The sequence below is a fragment of the Rattus norvegicus genome, chromosome 4 (assembly GCF_021556685.1).
Source record: "Rattus norvegicus strain SHRSP/BbbUtx chromosome 4, alternate assembly SHRSP_T2T, whole genome shotgun sequence".
NCBI classification, from domain to species: Eukaryota; Metazoa; Chordata; class Mammalia; order Rodentia; family Muridae; genus Rattus; species Rattus norvegicus.
The window spans coordinates 33,620,001-33,636,840 of record NC_141537.1 but is presented as its reverse complement, the minus strand read 5'-3'; the positions used below and the strand labels follow the sequence as shown (position 1 = coordinate 33,636,840).

The 16,840-nt window shown below is 42.1% G+C and overlaps 1 protein-coding gene across 13 annotated transcripts in view; it reads left to right on the top strand.

The window, feature by feature from the left end:
* Sgce (sarcoglycan, epsilon) overlaps nucleotides 1-16,840 on the top strand; it is a 70,789-nt gene that overhangs the window by 8,224 nt on the left and 45,725 nt on the right. For 4 of the 13 annotated variants that reach the window (XM_087658435.1, XM_087658433.1, XM_087658434.1 and 1 more), the window contains exon 2: nucleotides 9,031-9,138. In XM_087658435.1, the coding sequence (XP_087514561.1) occupies nucleotides 9,031-9,138 (108 nt within the window). 13 annotated transcript variants of the gene reach the window in all.

The window sequence follows — 16,840 nt, the reverse complement described above, 5'->3', positions numbered from 1 at the left end:
GCATTTCAAAAAGAGTCCTCTAACTGCTGTGTGAAGAAAAGGTTAGAGGAGTCTGAATGGTTTGCTACTGGAGGCAGTTTAAATCCAAGTTGGAGATAGTGACCTTGTAGGCTAATGTGGAAGAGGTAGGGAAAAGAAAAGAGAAGGAAGATTTTGAGGGGTGAAATTTGATGGAAGATTGAATTTGAGGCTGTTAGCCAGGAGGTTGTGCTTGCTACATTTCTGTCCCCTGCCTGATGGTCTCTGTAACTCTGGAAGGCGGTCAGATCGGAAAGGCAGGCTCTCCACTCTGAGTGTGGTCCCGTCGAATCCACAGTGATGGTGAATAAATTATGACTGACCCAGAGGACAGAAAGCAGTGCAGTTTTAACACAGGTACAAGTGTGCTCTAAATGAAAAAAAAAAAATGGAGACAGTCACAGGTTTGGTAAAGCATGGTGTATTTAAGTCTGTGTACAATGATATGTTCCACATGAATAAAACAGGGAAAGATGCCAAGACAACTGAGAGTGCAGGCTGTGGCCAGTGCATGGCCTTGATAAGGTGACAACAGGGCTGTGAGAAGGCACCTTTGTAAAATACAGCTTCCCGATTAAAGTGTTAGGATGCGTTCTAGTTAGAAAGCATGGCTCCCGTAACACCGACAATTAATGACAGCTTAAGGTGAATATGTGATATGAGACTCCTTTAGATGCCTCCTAATTGGAAAAGGTGTACTGCAGCATTATTGAATTTTCAAATTCAAATAGGAATCTTCCCTGCTGCCTCAAGCCCCTACCCCAGTGGCTCACAAGGGACCCTCTGCTTTTTAATCCGTTTCCACTAGATCGCACTAGCATTCCGGATTTCCCCTAGCGCTCGGGGGTCTGTGGTCTGCTTTTCACCCACCATCTTCATTCTAAAACAGCCCTCCCTCTTTCAGATGAGGACATTAGATAGTAATAATGCTTATAGCCACTATATGCACTTTGGGCGCCTTTTGTTAGAGGTCCCTGTGTTCCCCCTTTTCATCCACCATTTCACCTGCAGAAGATAGAACCGTGTAGCCAAAGAACAACTCTTCTTCTAAGTTTTTTGGGCAAACAGGAAACCTTAGCTAGAGGAAAGAGTAACTTCTGGTCTCTCTTACTCCTTCAAAAATCGCAATTTCATTTTCACCTAGTCTTGAAACTGTGCTTAGTGCAAAACTGGGCCGTGCGCACACGGGCAGATCTTCCTCTTTGGCTGCATTCTTCCCTTAGGATAAATACCTAAGTGTTCATGGGATCTCAGAGAAGATGAATCTAAATGGAATTCACAGTGCATCTGGTCTCTTCAAAGAGGTAAAAGGCGACTTTCAGTCGCCAGCAAGTCGCCAGAATTCCCTGACTAAGGGTCAAACCAGAGGACCTGCCCAGATACCTTCTTAGCCCCGGGAGGCAATGGGGTGGAGTTTGACAGGGCTGGAGGCACTGGATTTTAAGTGTGTTTTTGAGATGCCTCCAGAATGTTCTGAAGCCTGCCCTAGAAATGGGATTTTATTTTGTCCACCTAACTGTAGAAAGAAATGAGAACATCATACAATGGAGGCTGCCATGATAATTTTTTTTTTTTTGACTGAAGGTAAAGGAAAAAAACAAAAACCTTTTAAAGAAGCCCAAGTGTCTCCTCACACCAGTTGATAGTGAGCACTAGCGCTAGCATTTGGGGATTAGTGTTTTGTGCTAGCTTTCGTCGTAAAGGTTTTGAGTGTATTCTCTCAATCAGTACTCACTGTGCCTCTGTGACGTGAATTCCGCTGTTTCTACCCGTAGCAGAGGACGAAGCCAGGGCACAGAAGCATTTAAGAACCAGTGGGAGAACTTGAGTTTGAGTTCAGCTAGCCTCCCTTCAGAGATTCGCACACTAAGCACTGCCTTTCTTTGGACCTGTTTTTTTTTTTTTTTTTTTTTTTTGTGGTTTTTTTTTTTTTTTTTCTTTTTCTTTCTTTTCAGAGCTGGGGACCGAACCCAGGGCCTTGTGCTTGCTAGGCAAGCGCTCTACCACTGAGCTAAATCCCCAACACTCTTTGGACCTGTTTTTAATCTCCTTTCATTTGTGTTATTTTATTTCATTATGTCTTATAATCTGCTTTGCTTAAAATGATCAAATTCAAATAAACTTAAATTATATTAAATAGCTGCTCATTTTCTGCTAGGATTTTTTTTTTTTTGTCTTAAATCTTAAACTTTTAAAAGTTCAGCCACAGCAAGTACTTCTAAAAGCACACTCTCAGGCCCCTGTTCGGGCCTTGGGAGACATTCTCAGAAGAGCCATTCCCCTCCTAGACTCTCACAGATAGGTTGACTTTCTTCTGTCAATGAGTTGTTTTGTGGCGTGTGTTTATTTCCACACAGAAGTACACCAGCGTCATTTCTACTACAGAGCAGAAGCTTAACTTGTTGCTATTTCTAATGCAGGGATCCAGCAATGGATTTCTTCCCCCAGAAGCAAAAAGTATATCACAGTCGATATGCTAGAAGTAATAAGGGTGTCTAAAATGAGGCCACCCCGCTTACACATCGCATCTTTTAAAAGCTGTTTGGGGTTAGGGTTGACGAACTGGGGGCAGTGACTTTGCAGTCAGCCACGGAGCAGGTTCAAAATCCAATCCTGCGACTTAGGGAGCATGTGACCGGTGACAGTGTGACTGGTGACGGTGTTCCCGAAGACTTCTTATCCTTATTGTGAAATCGAGCTACCTATTTCACATCGTTTGTGTAAGGATCAAGCCAGTTAACATGTAACAGTGTGTACATGTATTAACAGTTCAGGATCTCGCTAGCATGGTGCTGAAAACATGGGTGCTAATAAGTTAGTCTTTGGTACGAAAGGGAGACAAAGAAAATAAAAAGCTGAAGAAGTTTTATAAGTAGTAAAGAAACCGGCAGAAGGGAAGCGAAGGGGAGAGGGCCTGGTGAATGACTCAGTGGGTAAAGTTGATTGTTGCCGGATAATGAAGCCGGGCAGTCTGCCTTCAGTCCCTGGAACTCACATCCAGGTGAGAAAAGAGAACTGATTCCACAAGATTTTCTGTTAATCTCCAAACACACACTGTGGCAAGTACATGCACCCACAGGTGTCAGGCACATGTGCGTGTACACACACAGACACACACACACACACACACACACACACACACATGATGCTAATAAGTTAAATTTTTAGAAAAGGAAAATAAAAAAGGTGAGAGTCATAAAAGGGAATTGCCGTGGAAGATATGAGCTACACAAACAACTTCAGCAAAGCCTTAGAGTAGAATAATATGTAAAGAGAGAGCTGAAGCAGGGACCAGAGAGAAGCCTGGTACGTTGCTAGTTCACTTGTGAGGTGGGTGTGCTAATCAGATTAAATTTCATTTGACATGTCCTGCTGTTTACTTGGACAGTGATGTCTGAGCAAGTTATTATTTATTATTTCTGTTCCTTGTCATTCTGATTAGCTCATCAGCAATCAGTCACTATTCACAGCTCTTCAATTGCTTATATTAAACTGCAACAACCTCTTCCCCTAGTCTGCAAATTACCCAGGTTGGGAAAGAGCAATATTCTCTCTTCAGAGACTGCTCGTCCGGGACCAGAGGAAAACTCGTTATGCTGCGACGAGCCTCTGAAATGACTCAGAAAACCTTAAGAGGAACTTTTAAGTCCTGTGTGGGTTCTAGGAACCTAGGTGGAGGACATACGAGCCACCTTTCAATTCATTCGGATTTGACGTTTTGGGAGGTGAAGCACTGAAGAGGTGGCTATGTTATGGACACCACAGAGGCTCCAGCAAATTCCGAGAACAGTTTCTGACCGTACTCGGCGTAGCTGCAGGATACACGGCACTCTCTGCCATTGTGGTCTCTCACCCACTAGAGAGCAGCAGCCTTGTACGTGGAATTGTGACAAATGATCAGGAGTCACACCCTTTAATGATTTCTGAAGACAGTTTGTTACCTCTGGAGTCTGTCTAATAACCTGTCTATAGAGGCCGACATTATTTTACATATTAGGTTTATTCTTGAAAAGTGGTGTATAGGAAAGGTATTTGTTAAACTGAACGATATTTTTTTTAAAGAAAATTTTTTCTAACACACACACACACACACACACACACACACACACCCTCATTGGTCTTCTAATGAAAATACAGCTACCAAACATTAGCTCCCCCCAACCCCTGCAGTGGGTAATCTTTTTTTTTGTTGTTGTTGTTGTCAGTGTGTGGTTTACAGTGAATTTTAACACTAGAAATTAGTTAAGAGTTTCCATGATGTCAAGCATAAAGCAGACCATTATTTCTACATTCGTGAGATTTCTCTTTAAGGCATGTGGAGGACTTGAATGTCCAAGCAACCATGTGTGCTCTGTCTTACCTTTGATACCAATACCTGGTGAGCAGAGCCACCGCACTTACCCTTTTATTGAGATCCATCAGGCTTCCGGTTTCTGAGGTCAGTCAGATATTATATGAATTAATATGAACTTGGTTAAAAACCAACGTGCGTGGATCAGTGAGGTAGCGCCACGCTAAAGGTGCCTTTCCACGAAGACCTGAGTAATGTCCCTGAAGCCTGTCTACAAGTGGAAGAAGAGGACTGACTGTATAAACTTGTCCTCTGACCTCTCTGTATGGGTAACTTGGCATGCCTAGTCCCATACACATATCACACACACACATACACACACACACACACACGCACACACCCGAGTACACACACTTTAAAAGAAAGGCCCGGTTTCCTTTTACGTTAAAAAAACAGAGGAATGTGCTTGAAGGACTGCGGCCCACAAGAAGCAGAAGCACCTCAGAGATGTATGCAGCTGTTCTATTGCCGTAATCCTTGACCATTGGGACACTAATTAGATTTTTTTTTTTTTAATGCTGTGAAAGGCATCAGGCTATCTCTGTAGAGGGCCTGGGAAGTATGGCATAAGGTATGAGTTTACCAGCCAAGAGCACAAAGTAAGTGCAACACTTAGAATAGGTTGGTCACCTTCTGAAAAAGAGAGCGCGTGGACACAGTCTCACAGACTTAAAGGTACACACATAAATCCACGGAACCACTCACTTGTAAAGTACATGCATGTAGTTTTGCGTGTGTACTCTCAACAGTGACTCTTATGTACAGCACAGTCTGAAGTCTGCCTCACTAGACTGGAGGAAGGAGTCAAGCCAGTGCTATCTGGTTTCTCAACCCAAGCTTCCTCTGTGATGACTCACCACCCAGTCAGCTGAGAAGTGAGGAGAGCTCCAGGGTATCTGCCTGTTGGATTTACTACCTTGGGTTTTAAGATTAAGTCTCTGTAATCTTCAAACACAGTGATAGATTCACCTGGGTTTGCAAGAATTGGGTGAAACAATACTTGAAAGCTGTTTACTGGGGTCTGCCAGTAAAATCTAAATGCTGCTGTCCTGGAAAGTGAAACAGCCTTGGTCATCTGCTTCTCAGTCTCTTTGGCGGGCTTCTCCACAAGCCAGCGGTGACTCAGATGTCCTGATTGTTCCAAGAGATTAGTTGGAAGTAAGAAGGCAGGGGTTTTCAATGCTGGGCCCCTCCTGTTTTGGTGCTAACAAAGAAGTCAGACTACTCTCCCATATTCTTTCATGTTCGTCGGTCTTTGAGACTTCCGATTATTTATGAGACTCACATGTTGGAATTGTGTAGTCCGTTTACCTGGACTTTCTTTGAGGGAGTCGTGGATATGTGTTGCATGTCTATTTGTTATAAACCTTTTGGGACAAGTGGTGCATTTATTCTGAAGGGGCTGTATAAGTGCCTAACAGCCACGTTGCCTCTCAAATTAATAACGAGGAGGCTCCTGGAGGGGAGACTGTGGGGCCATAAGGCATTATTAGCGTCTTGGATCTTGTTTAAAATTTAAGTTATCGGGGATGCCTACCATGTGTTTCATTTAGTTTTAGAAATTCATAAGTTCAGTCATAGAGCAACTCAACCACTTATTAGGAAAGTCACTCATAAGACTGTCCATTTCGTACATAAAGCCGGATTGCCTAACTTTATAGAGCTCAAAAGTGATGCCTGTCAGGTAGTTTCTTAGAGTCCTTCACTTTTACGTCCCATAAGACTTTGTTTGTTTGATCGTTTTTTTTGTTTTTTGTTTTTTTTCTATTTTTCGGAGCTGGGGACCAAACCCAGGGCCTTGCACTTGCTAGGCAAGCGCTCTACCACTGAGCTAAATCCCCAACCCCTGTTTGATCGTTTTTTATTTATTTATTTTTAATTGGATGTTTTTAATTTACGTTTCAAATGTTATTCCCTTTCCTGGTTTCCTGTCCATAAGCCCCCTATCCCGTCCCCCTCCCCTTCTTCTATAAGGGTGTTCCCCTCCCATCCATCCCCCCTTCCCACTGCCCCACATTCCCCTACACTGGGGATTCAACCTAGGCAGGACCAAGGGCTTCTTCTTCCATTGGTGCCCAACAAGGCCATCCTCTGCTACATATGCAGCTGGAGCCACGGGTCTGTCCATGTGTACCCTTTGGATGGTGGTTTAGTCCCTGGAGTTCTAGTTAGTTGGTATTGTTGTTCTTATGGGGTTGCAAGCCCCTTCAGCTCCTTCAAACCTTAATGACTTCAGTTTCTGTGTGGTTTGTTTGTTTGCTTGTTTTGAAGCAGGGAGGCTGTCCTTTACCTCCTTGTGTAGCTGCCTTTACCAGCAAGTAGACGATCAAAGGCATGAGCCACCAAACCCAGCCAGAACCTAGGTTTTTAATCACTTTCTTTTTTTAATGTGGGGAACTTGGTATTTCTCATAATTTACTTGGTTAAATATTTCGCTGAAGAGTTAATATGAAAAGAAAATCCATATATAATCTACAGCGCGATGGAGACCAGGCTTTTTACACTAATATTGTTAAAGACTCTATAGGATGCTTCTATTTTCCTTACTTTCTCATTCAGGATGTTTGTTTTGTTTTTTTTTTTTTTTAATTTACCTTGTCTATTTCTGGCCCCATTTGTTCTACTTTTCTTGGATTTGTGTCTTGTTTTCTTTACTCTGTTCTCTTGCTCTCTCCTCCTATCTTTCCTGGAGCTTATGGATAGGACCCCAGTTTCCCTCTCCAGCGTGACCCACTCTTTCCTCACCCCACCCTCCATCGTTCGCCTACATTGCATCCTAGTTCTGACTCCCCTCCTTACTGTGCCAGCAGCTTCTACATATTGACCTTTGCGGTTTGGTTTCTTCCCTTCCCCAGGCTCCTAGAACTACGGTTTCAAGGAGTCACGCATAAAATTTTCTCCATTCGAAAGCTAGTCGTCTTTGATCATGCTCTCATCTGCTGGTCCTTTGGTAACAAGGGGTCAAACCCTCTTCCTTGGCATCTCCCTTCATTGGCGCATGTGGCATTTCTGACTCGGTTGTCCAACCTGTGACTATCCCAGTCTTTTCTTTGTGGAGCCTTTCTCTGATTTTGCTATCTAAGTATGTATATTAACACAGTCTACATTTATTATCCCTGCTGGTTTATGCATCCTTTCTTAATTCCTTTCTTTTATGTGTATGCATGAACTCTTGGGTTTATGTATGTGTACCATGAATATGCAGGTTCCTGACGAGACAAGAAGGCATCAGATTCCCTGGCCTCACTTGTCATGATCTACATGAGTTGGGTGCTAAGAACCAAACTCCCCCCCCCCCCCCCCCGGAGCTGGGGACCGAACCCAGGGCCTTGTGCTCCCTAGGCAAGCGCTCTACCGCTGAGCTAAATCCCCAACCCCTAGAACCAAACTTTTTAAACATCAACATATGCTCTTGAGCATTGTGTCATGTCTCCAGCCCCTGTGTGTTCTTTCTTACTGTATTTCAGACTTAGAAGAATGTGCAGCAGGGTAAGCACTAGGGGATTTGCAGCTGTGTTGAACCCAGAGTGGGACCTTCTCTGAGATGGTGAGAAGGGAGAGTAGTGTCAGCAAAATGGGGGCTAAATCCATGAAATCTAAAGGGTAAGGGCAGAGAGGTGAGCAGTTTGGATGAAGAGAAAGAGGATGAACAGGTGGTGTCCGTGTTCCAAGCCACCACATAGTTTAGGGTCTCGAATGTGTTCTCTGGGGGCAGACTGTCATCAAAAAGCTTCACTGTAACTTTGGCTTCTGTCGTCAGTCCTGTAAGAGAAATGACTTCAAATCTGTACCTGAAGCCCCTTTATATCTATTTGTGAACAAGACCTGTAACCCTGTCTTTTTAGGTGGGTTCACCTGGATGTCCATCCGGGACCCCAGATTTCACATATCCCAAACTTGAGTCTCCTCTCTCTCCTGAAGTTAACCTTTCTTCTGGGCTTACTAATCTACCTCTGGCCAGTAGCGTCCTAGATCAAACCTTCAAAGCCATCTGCGGCCCTTCTTTATCTAGAAGAATTCAGTATTATCTCCCTCGGGTCTTGCACCTGGCGCCTCTGTGTCTTCCCTTTACCTTTGAGGTGGCAGTTTCCATAGACCACGTGCATCTCTGGACCTCACCTAATCCCCCAGCTGCTTTCCACCACTTTCATGTCTCCAGACCCAACTCTGGGTTGAGGTAATGCAAAATTCCTAGCAAGAGATAATTGTCTCCCCTCCAGTCTTCCCGTATATCTCTGGGCCCTATCTAAGCCTGCACATCACAGCCACTTTAATATTTCCAAACTCTACCCTGAGTTGATGTAATGGAAAATTCCCTAGCAGGAGATAATTGTCTCCCCTCCAGCCCTGCTATGGCCCTCGTGATTTTGACCATTCTTTGGACAACACAGGTGTCATTTCATAACCAACCTTTCCGTGTAGAAGCCATTGTTCAATCCTCACAGACTGTGAGCTCCTTGTGGGGCAGGACTGATGACTTTCTTATTTGTTACTCCTATAGATTCCCCATATTGGCATGTAACAAGCATTTGCTAGTTGGAATTCAGCTGCTAGTTGCCGAAGTTAATGTAGTCTGAACCAAGTTAACAGAATCTGTGGTGGTAATTTTTAATTTGACATTCATTTCATGTCTCTGTGTGCATTTGTTTTATTCTGAAAAGCTTTTTTATTAAGCTGTGCTGATGGCATAAATGGAACAGTTAACTGGAAGACCAAACAAGCCAACAGTTTTATTATCAGCAGAAAAATGGCTGCTGGGAAGAAAGATGGTGAGTTTAGGCTATCAATGTAAATGTCCATTTGGCTGTCAGTGTTTGCTCCCGGTGTTCTTTTGTTACGTTTAGTCCTGTGTCAGTGAGTGTTTAATAAGTGAGTCTGAAAAAAAAATAAAACTTTGTTTTCCTAATCTTCTAAAACACTTGGGATCCTCTTGTGTTGTTAGTCCACTATTTTTGTTTTTTATAAACTAAAAATCACTCGTGTTTTTAACCTCTGCCCTTTATCCATCATACCACTTAGAGAATTGTTCAAGTGTGCTTATTAGAATGTATTTAAAACATTAAAAAACACTAAGAGGTACAATTAATGATTTCATTTTGAAAGAGTCTTTGTAGACTTAGAGAAAAAAAATGGCTGTAAATATTTTGTCTAATTTTGGGAGTGGCTCACGAGTGCTGTAATTCCAGTTCAGAGCACATGTGCAGACTAAGGTACGCACACATCCATACAAAATAAAAGTAAATCAGAGAGCCGTGTGTGTAGGGGAGACTTGAAGGTAGGAGTATGGTTCTTGATCTTTTTGCTTCCACGACTGTAGAGGATCAGGAGGTACCTTAGGCTGAAAATATTCTGTTGCCTCTGACAGGTGGTAAAGTCAGGAGAAAAACGTTGAAATTTCAAGACTCTAAAGGACCATGTACAAGAGCGTGAGGTTTTCCTTCTAAGTTCTAGCTAAGAGGCCTCCGCTAACCACTAAGGAGGCTTCTTCCTCTTTGAGTTTGTAAGTTTGTGCTTATAGCCTTGTCTTTTCTAGTTCCGAAGTGTAATCAAGATAGCCCACCAAAATTAGAAGCTTAGATCATCTGATCAAGGTTTGAATCTTTATGAATCACAGAGAAATCATTAAGACAGTTAGGGAGTCTTCCTGTAGCAGAATGGTTAACTACCAACTGTGTTAACTTGGGTTTTGTGTTGTCAAATTGGTAAGCTCTGTGGCTATTCCGTCAGTCTGGATCTATGCTCGGGAAACAATCATTTAGTCCCTCTGGGATTAATTTTGTCGTCTATACAGTAAAGCCTAACTTCTTCAGGAAACAAAAACATGTCAGTCCTGGCTTGAGTAGGAAGCTAGGGCCATGCGTTGGTCAGAAGCAGTGCTTTAATCTGTCTTTTAGCAAAGATATTCGCATGCCTTGATAGCATGACATCCAAAACCCTTTTCAACTTTTTGGCATTCTGAGTCCTGTGTTCTATTGATCACCCATTAACAATAGTCAGCAGCCCCTTCCTATCGACATTGAAGACATGGTTAGACACACAGACATGCAAAAGGGGAAACAGATTTGACTAGATAATAACTAAGATAATTCCAATTTATAAAAATTAATAAATGACTTAATCTAGGAGGGAAAGTTTTTATGAAGAGATTCTTCTGCGTTTTTGTACAAAAAGAGCCAAGCTTTGATTTCTGCCCCCACATGAACAGAAATTACTGTATTCTTAGCAAAGAGGTAATCTTAATGCCGTCCATCTGTAGGATGGGTCCAGCTTAGGCATGGGCTGTCGGTGACTGTAAGAGAAACAATAGCTGCCTGTCTCCAAATGAGTGGCCAGCTTGCCTTGGAGACACTGAGTTGAAGGGCTGACAGTGGAGAAACGCTTGCCATCGAAAGCCAGTGTTTCTAAGGCCGGATCAATCAAATCTTGCATAAATCTGAATGAGAGGAGGAAAAAAAAAATGAAAGCAGGTTGCATACCTGGTTGGGTGTTAAGATTTTTTAAAATATTTTTTCCACAGTAATTATCGGGTTTAATAATTAAATTTCAATCTGAATGCTGTAGTGACTTGTTAAAAAATGGATTATGGAGGAATTCATAAATGTATTAAGCTCTGGAAATCCCAAGATGAGTTATCTTGATTCAGAGAGCCGAAGGAATTCATCGCTCAGTCTGTTCCATTCCGCTGGGTATTGGCTCTTCTCGGTGCTTCTCATGCAGGGACTCAGCATCTCTGAGAGACGGTGAAGCCCGTTAAAGCTGTAGTATGAAGGAAAAAGAGAGGGCGTCGAACTCCCCCCCATTAGCACTTAAAATGTTTGCTTCTCAGGATTTTCAGACCTAGTTGTTTAGGTCAAATTGTGCTTTTTAAAGTTGTGTTAAGACAGGTGGCTGGTCAGCACTCTCCTCATAGCCTGACCATCTTTGAAAATTCAAGTTCTTACTCTTTACTTAATTTCTTCCAGGTAGTGCTAGCCATTAAGATAATGCTGTGCACAGTTGTAATTATCCATCTAGTTATCTGGCTCTGTCACAGTCTTGTTTAAATGATTTGTCTCCAAAGTACCTTTGTGATACTCCTCAACAAATGAGTGACTTCACATCTTAAGATTGGACGCTGATAAAATTGAGATGCTTTTAAAAACAAACTTTTAGTTTGTCATACGAAAGCGATTCATTATAGTATCTCAGTATGTTTTAAATTGGTTAGGTTACTCCTGCTAAGAGTAATACTTAATCCATAAACCTGTGTTTAAATTCTGCAGGTCTGTTCCCCCACATAAGAGGCATGAAGTTATTTCGCATAATGTTGTATGTTCATTTTGATTCAACAACTCACGTATACATAGCCTCTGGATTGAATTAAGATTTTCAATTGTACACTTATTTATTTCTGACTCTATGACATTGCACAGAGTTTACGCTGCTTTTGCCTCAAGTAATGACCCTATCCCGGGGATATTAAGAGTCTATTCACGGGTGTATGGCTTCAACTGGAAACCAGGAAATACATCACAAAGGGGTCCTTGGGCAGCTAATACTTCAAATGCTGGCTTCTGCTTTTTTCACATCTGGCAGAGCACGGTACACACGGAAACAGCACGTATCTCCTCTCAATTTATCATGCCGTCCTACCTTATTTGCTAGTCTGGCTTTTAAACCCACATCGGGTTAATAATTGCAAACGTAAGAGGGGAGAGAAGCGGCTATAGGAAAACATACTGATAGCGATGAGAAATGACGGCTGACAACTCATCTGCCGGGGGCTGGTGGGGGAGGCAGAGAAAACAAAAATCTATAAAACACACAACCTTAAAATGCATTAGCCTACTGGGACCCACTCGTGTGATTTGTAAATGACAGGCAGCCCAACAGTCCATACGGCCCCCTGTATAATAGAGCCGCGTGTGGTAACTGATGTGCGAAATGATGATCTTACAGCATTATGAAAGAGGACCAACTGCTGCTACCTTAGGAACACCAGCCTTCTACAGGCTGCATTCTGTGGGTTTATGGTAAACTGAGATTTTACCCAATCCTCCTAAACCTCAAAAAAGGAGAAAATGACCATATACGTGGCTCTTTTAAAGTCATCCATTTGTTGATGAAGGACCTGTGAAAGAGACGTGCACATCATTGGTACCTTACAAAGGCTAGTTAGACATGCTTATTGATAATAACTCATGACATTCTTTTCAAAGATTGCAAAAGGAGACAGGTTTAAGATTAAACATAGCTGGAACTTTCCGGCCTGACACTCAGTGTCTGTTTTATCTTTATGGCCGTGTCCTTGTTCTTAATGACGCAGAAAAAGGTCCGGTAAGTGTTCTCGGGCCCCTTTGTAAAGATGGGGCGGCATGTGTGTCTGTTTACATTTCAGTGACAATCTGCACAGCAATCGCGAAGCTCTGTTAGAGGTTCTTCGGCAACGCGGTGCTTTTCAAACTTCAGTGTTTGTGAAGTCTGTCAGTGTTCGCTTCTGTTTTCGATGTGCATGTGAGGAAAGTGCACAGCGATGCAGAAGCTTATCTCCCCCTCCACGCAGAGAAAACATTTCTAGCAGATTCCTCGCGAAGGAAGACAGGAACAATTTAGCGCGCGTGAGGTCCCACTTTATTGCCATTGCTGTCAAGATCTATTATTTGATTCTTGGCTTGCTACTGTCACATAATATAGAGTTGTTGAAATGCCCTGACCTTTCCATATACCCTGTGACTAAAACATGCAATGAATACTTCTGTGAATAAGATTATGGCCGTATGGCAAGGAGAGACATAGGAGCTTAGGGAAGGGGGAAAATACTGAAATCATTATTTTCTAATACTATTTTCCTTTTGCCTCTTCTTGATTTCAGACACAAGATTTTTATGTTTGTTTGTTTTTTTCTTCAGATAAATGCTATTGCTTATGGCAGTGCAATTTCAGAAGTTTTGCTTATGGCAGTGCAATTTCAGAAGTTTTAATCTGTACAGCCATAACCGTCTTTCTTATGTGAAGATGGTGGTTTTGATGCACCATGGTTCGAACTCTTGCTTTAATTGTTTTGCCCAGTAATGTTGTTAGATTCAAAGGGATTTGGCTACTGGCTCTAAGTTTCAGTTGTGTCCAGTGGCACGTTTGCCGAGGTAATGAGTTTGCAGCTGTATAAGATTATAGAGCCATGTAAGACAGGGAGAGTCCAGTCCCTGTGACCTTGGCTTGATTAGTACAGTGCTGTACACAGGTATATTGGGAAGGTGCTCAGGCCTTAGTGCTGTGGTTTCTTAGGGTAGTAACATTTCATTTCCTGGGATAGTTATTAAGAAAAAGCTTGTGTTTTAAGTTTACAGTTGGTGGGTCCCACCTCGGCACCTGTGAATGCAGTGCGTGTTAGCCTCAGGTAGCAGCCTCCCTGGGTAGTTTGTGCAGACCTCGTGAGCATTATTGGCATAGTTCATGTTTAGAAGAACAACAACAACCCAGGGCTTCAAATTCTGTATGCCATTTTGCTTCCGAAAAGAAGCATAGGTGTAAATACTGCCCCGATAGCCCCTCTGGAGGAGCTATTTGTTTTGCAATAACAAAAGGAACAGCAAAAGGGCTCTTCTCAAAAAATGCTGTGAGGTTACCCATAATTTAAACCCGCCATAAAGAAAGGAAGTATTATTTTTTACAAACAAAACATAGTGGCTTAGTCATTTTCCATTTCTGGATGATGAGTGTGTCCTACATCTGTATCATGTTTTTCTCCAGTGAGCGGCACATATACTTAAAGTGAAGCAGGCTTTACTGTGGAGTTGCCAAGGTAACTGACCAGCAAGGATGCAGTTCGGCAGATTGCAGAATGGCAATTGAGCACACGTGAATAAAAACAATGTGCATGCCATCTTGAAGCCCGAGAGGGCGACGGTGGATTGAGGATTAACTCTGTGCATTGAAGACGTGGTTTTTGTTTGTTTTGTTCTGCAAGAGTCTGAGGTGTTCTATACTAGTCACAATGGGGCGATATGGAATGATAGGTTCCCTTTAATGGGTTCATGTTAGGTTTTATGAGGGCTATATAGAAAATAGAATTATTTTCGCAGTGTTATTTAGCATGAGAAACATTTCCTTTTGCTCCACAAGCTGACATATATCACTTTGCCGTAGCAAACACTAAGAGAGGCTATTACTTTATGGTGGAAATGGAGATAGTAATCCACAGAATACTATACCTTAAATTAAGTGTCATTTATATTTAGCTCCCTCGCATGAGACCCGTGTCTGTCTCTGCACCGTCTTTGTGCTAGAATGTATTCATTCATTCCACAGGCATCAATAAACCTATTTAAATATGCTTAACACGCCTCAAGGTATTAAAAAAATGACAAGGAAAATAAAGCTCAGTATTGCACTGCACGGTGGTTTGTTTTGTTTTGTTTTGTTTTTGTTTTTGTTTTTGTTTTTGTTTTGTTTTGTTTTGTCTCTAGGAGATTAATAAATCAGATAAGTTCAGAAGAGATTCACTTACATTATTCTAAGTAATTCCTGTACTTTGGGTATGAAGCTGCAGTCTGAAATTTTAGCATCTTTAATATAGAGAAAAATAACGTCTCACCAGGCGTTTGAAACTCTCCACAATTCGATTCTTTCTCGGCTGTTTGCCTCTGACATGAGCCCGAGGATTGTGCATCTTTAGCTTTCTTCATTCCTTTAAAGGGTCCCCATTTTACCCCAGTATGGCATGCACACGTTTTCATTGCTGAAGGCCCAAATGCCCAAGTACCCGTCTCTGGGTTGTAAACACCTACTCTTAAGAAAAACATTAAATCTATTGATTTTTTCCAGATCCTTCCCAAGTCAGCCCTTCCTGCAGATTATTGCCTGAACAACTAAAACTCTGGGGCAGTACCTAGTTAAGAAGATGTTGATCTCTCGAACTTGATGGTAACTTTGTGGGAAGAAGGGATATGGTCCCTTGAAAGGGTCCTCACATTTCTGGAACCTTCTGATATTTTGGACACCTGATCATGAGCTGGGACAAAAACAATTCAGATTATCATCCTCTTCATCATCACAGTTTTTCTCCAATTCAGTGATTAGTATTTGGAATGGCATTATCATTCCCCAACGTGAGCAAATAGTCTTTGAGTAGAAGCTGGCAATAGGAAGTGCCAAGGGAGGACTCTACATAGTTCAGTGCCAACCTTGTCAGTTTCTCTCTGCAAACCATGTTAAACTATCTTGCAGCTTCTATCTATCTATCTATCTATCTATCTATCTATCTATCTATCTATCTATCTATCTATCTGCATGGCATTTTTGTTGTGGTTACTTTGTTTGGGGACCGGATCTTGCTCTGTAACCCAGGCTACCCTGAACTTGTTCTGTAACCCAGGCTTGTCTTAAACTCAAAGCTACCTTCCTACCAGTCTCCAGACAGAGAGAGTTACAGGCATGCGCCACCACATCTGGCTGGCTATCCCACAGATTTTGAAATGGTGCTTTAAGTAGTCAAGCTATGAATGCATAAAACTGTGGGCCAAATGTTTTAGTTCATTTCCTTTGGTGGGGAGGGGGGCAGCTAGCCACAGAACATGGGGACAAGTTTTCTCATGGGGAGAAACATTTTTTGGAGTTTTTTGTTTTGTTCTTAATACTAAAACCTTTACTGTACTGTAAGTGATTTGGCTACACAGGGCTTTTAGCAAGTTTGCGAGCTTGGTGTGAGTAATCTTGGGGTTCCTAAGGTTAATTACCACATTTACAAATCCATCAGTGACTAAAGGAGAGGGCTGGGCTGAGATGATTTGTCAGTCTAAAAATTACTTCTACTGGCCAATCGTGAAGGTAGAATCCCAGAAGACATTGCAGAGGTGGCAAAGGGTTATGACAGGAATGTGTTGGTGTAGACGATGGCATCAGGGGAAAAACAAGAGGTAGCAACTAATCAAACCAATTTAGCTATTTCTGTGCACTCTTGTCTCGTGTCCTAAGTCACGGGGAATCGTGAAATCGGTCCCATTTCACCTAAAGAAGTGATTCGTATAAAAAAAAAAAAAAAGAAGTGATTCGTGCAGAACTGTGTTGTGTAGCTGTCGCTGCTCATTTAGGAGGGAGCAGAGTGGGATAGATTAGACTGTTTTAATTACTGTATGCCAAAACTGGGAGACATGAAATAAAGTTATAGTTTTCAGGAAAGGTTTTGCTAATGTATGGAGAAAGTGGCACGCCTTCCTATGTATAAAAGAGTTACTGTGTATTTTCGGATGAGGGTTATAGAGGCTGACTCGCCTCTCTTTGGAAACCAGTAGTGCTTGTTATTTTCGCAGACCTCTATGTATTTGCTTTGTTAAGAGGGAAGGGGGAAAGGCTGCAGTAATTATGAAATCTGTCAGTTCTTCCTCAGCGTATAGCGTTGGTGGTATTTTTGAAGGAGGACAAATCATCAAAGTGATCTGTATGTCTTTATGCTTAATGGCAATTAAAAATACTAAATGTAACGTATGTCACTTT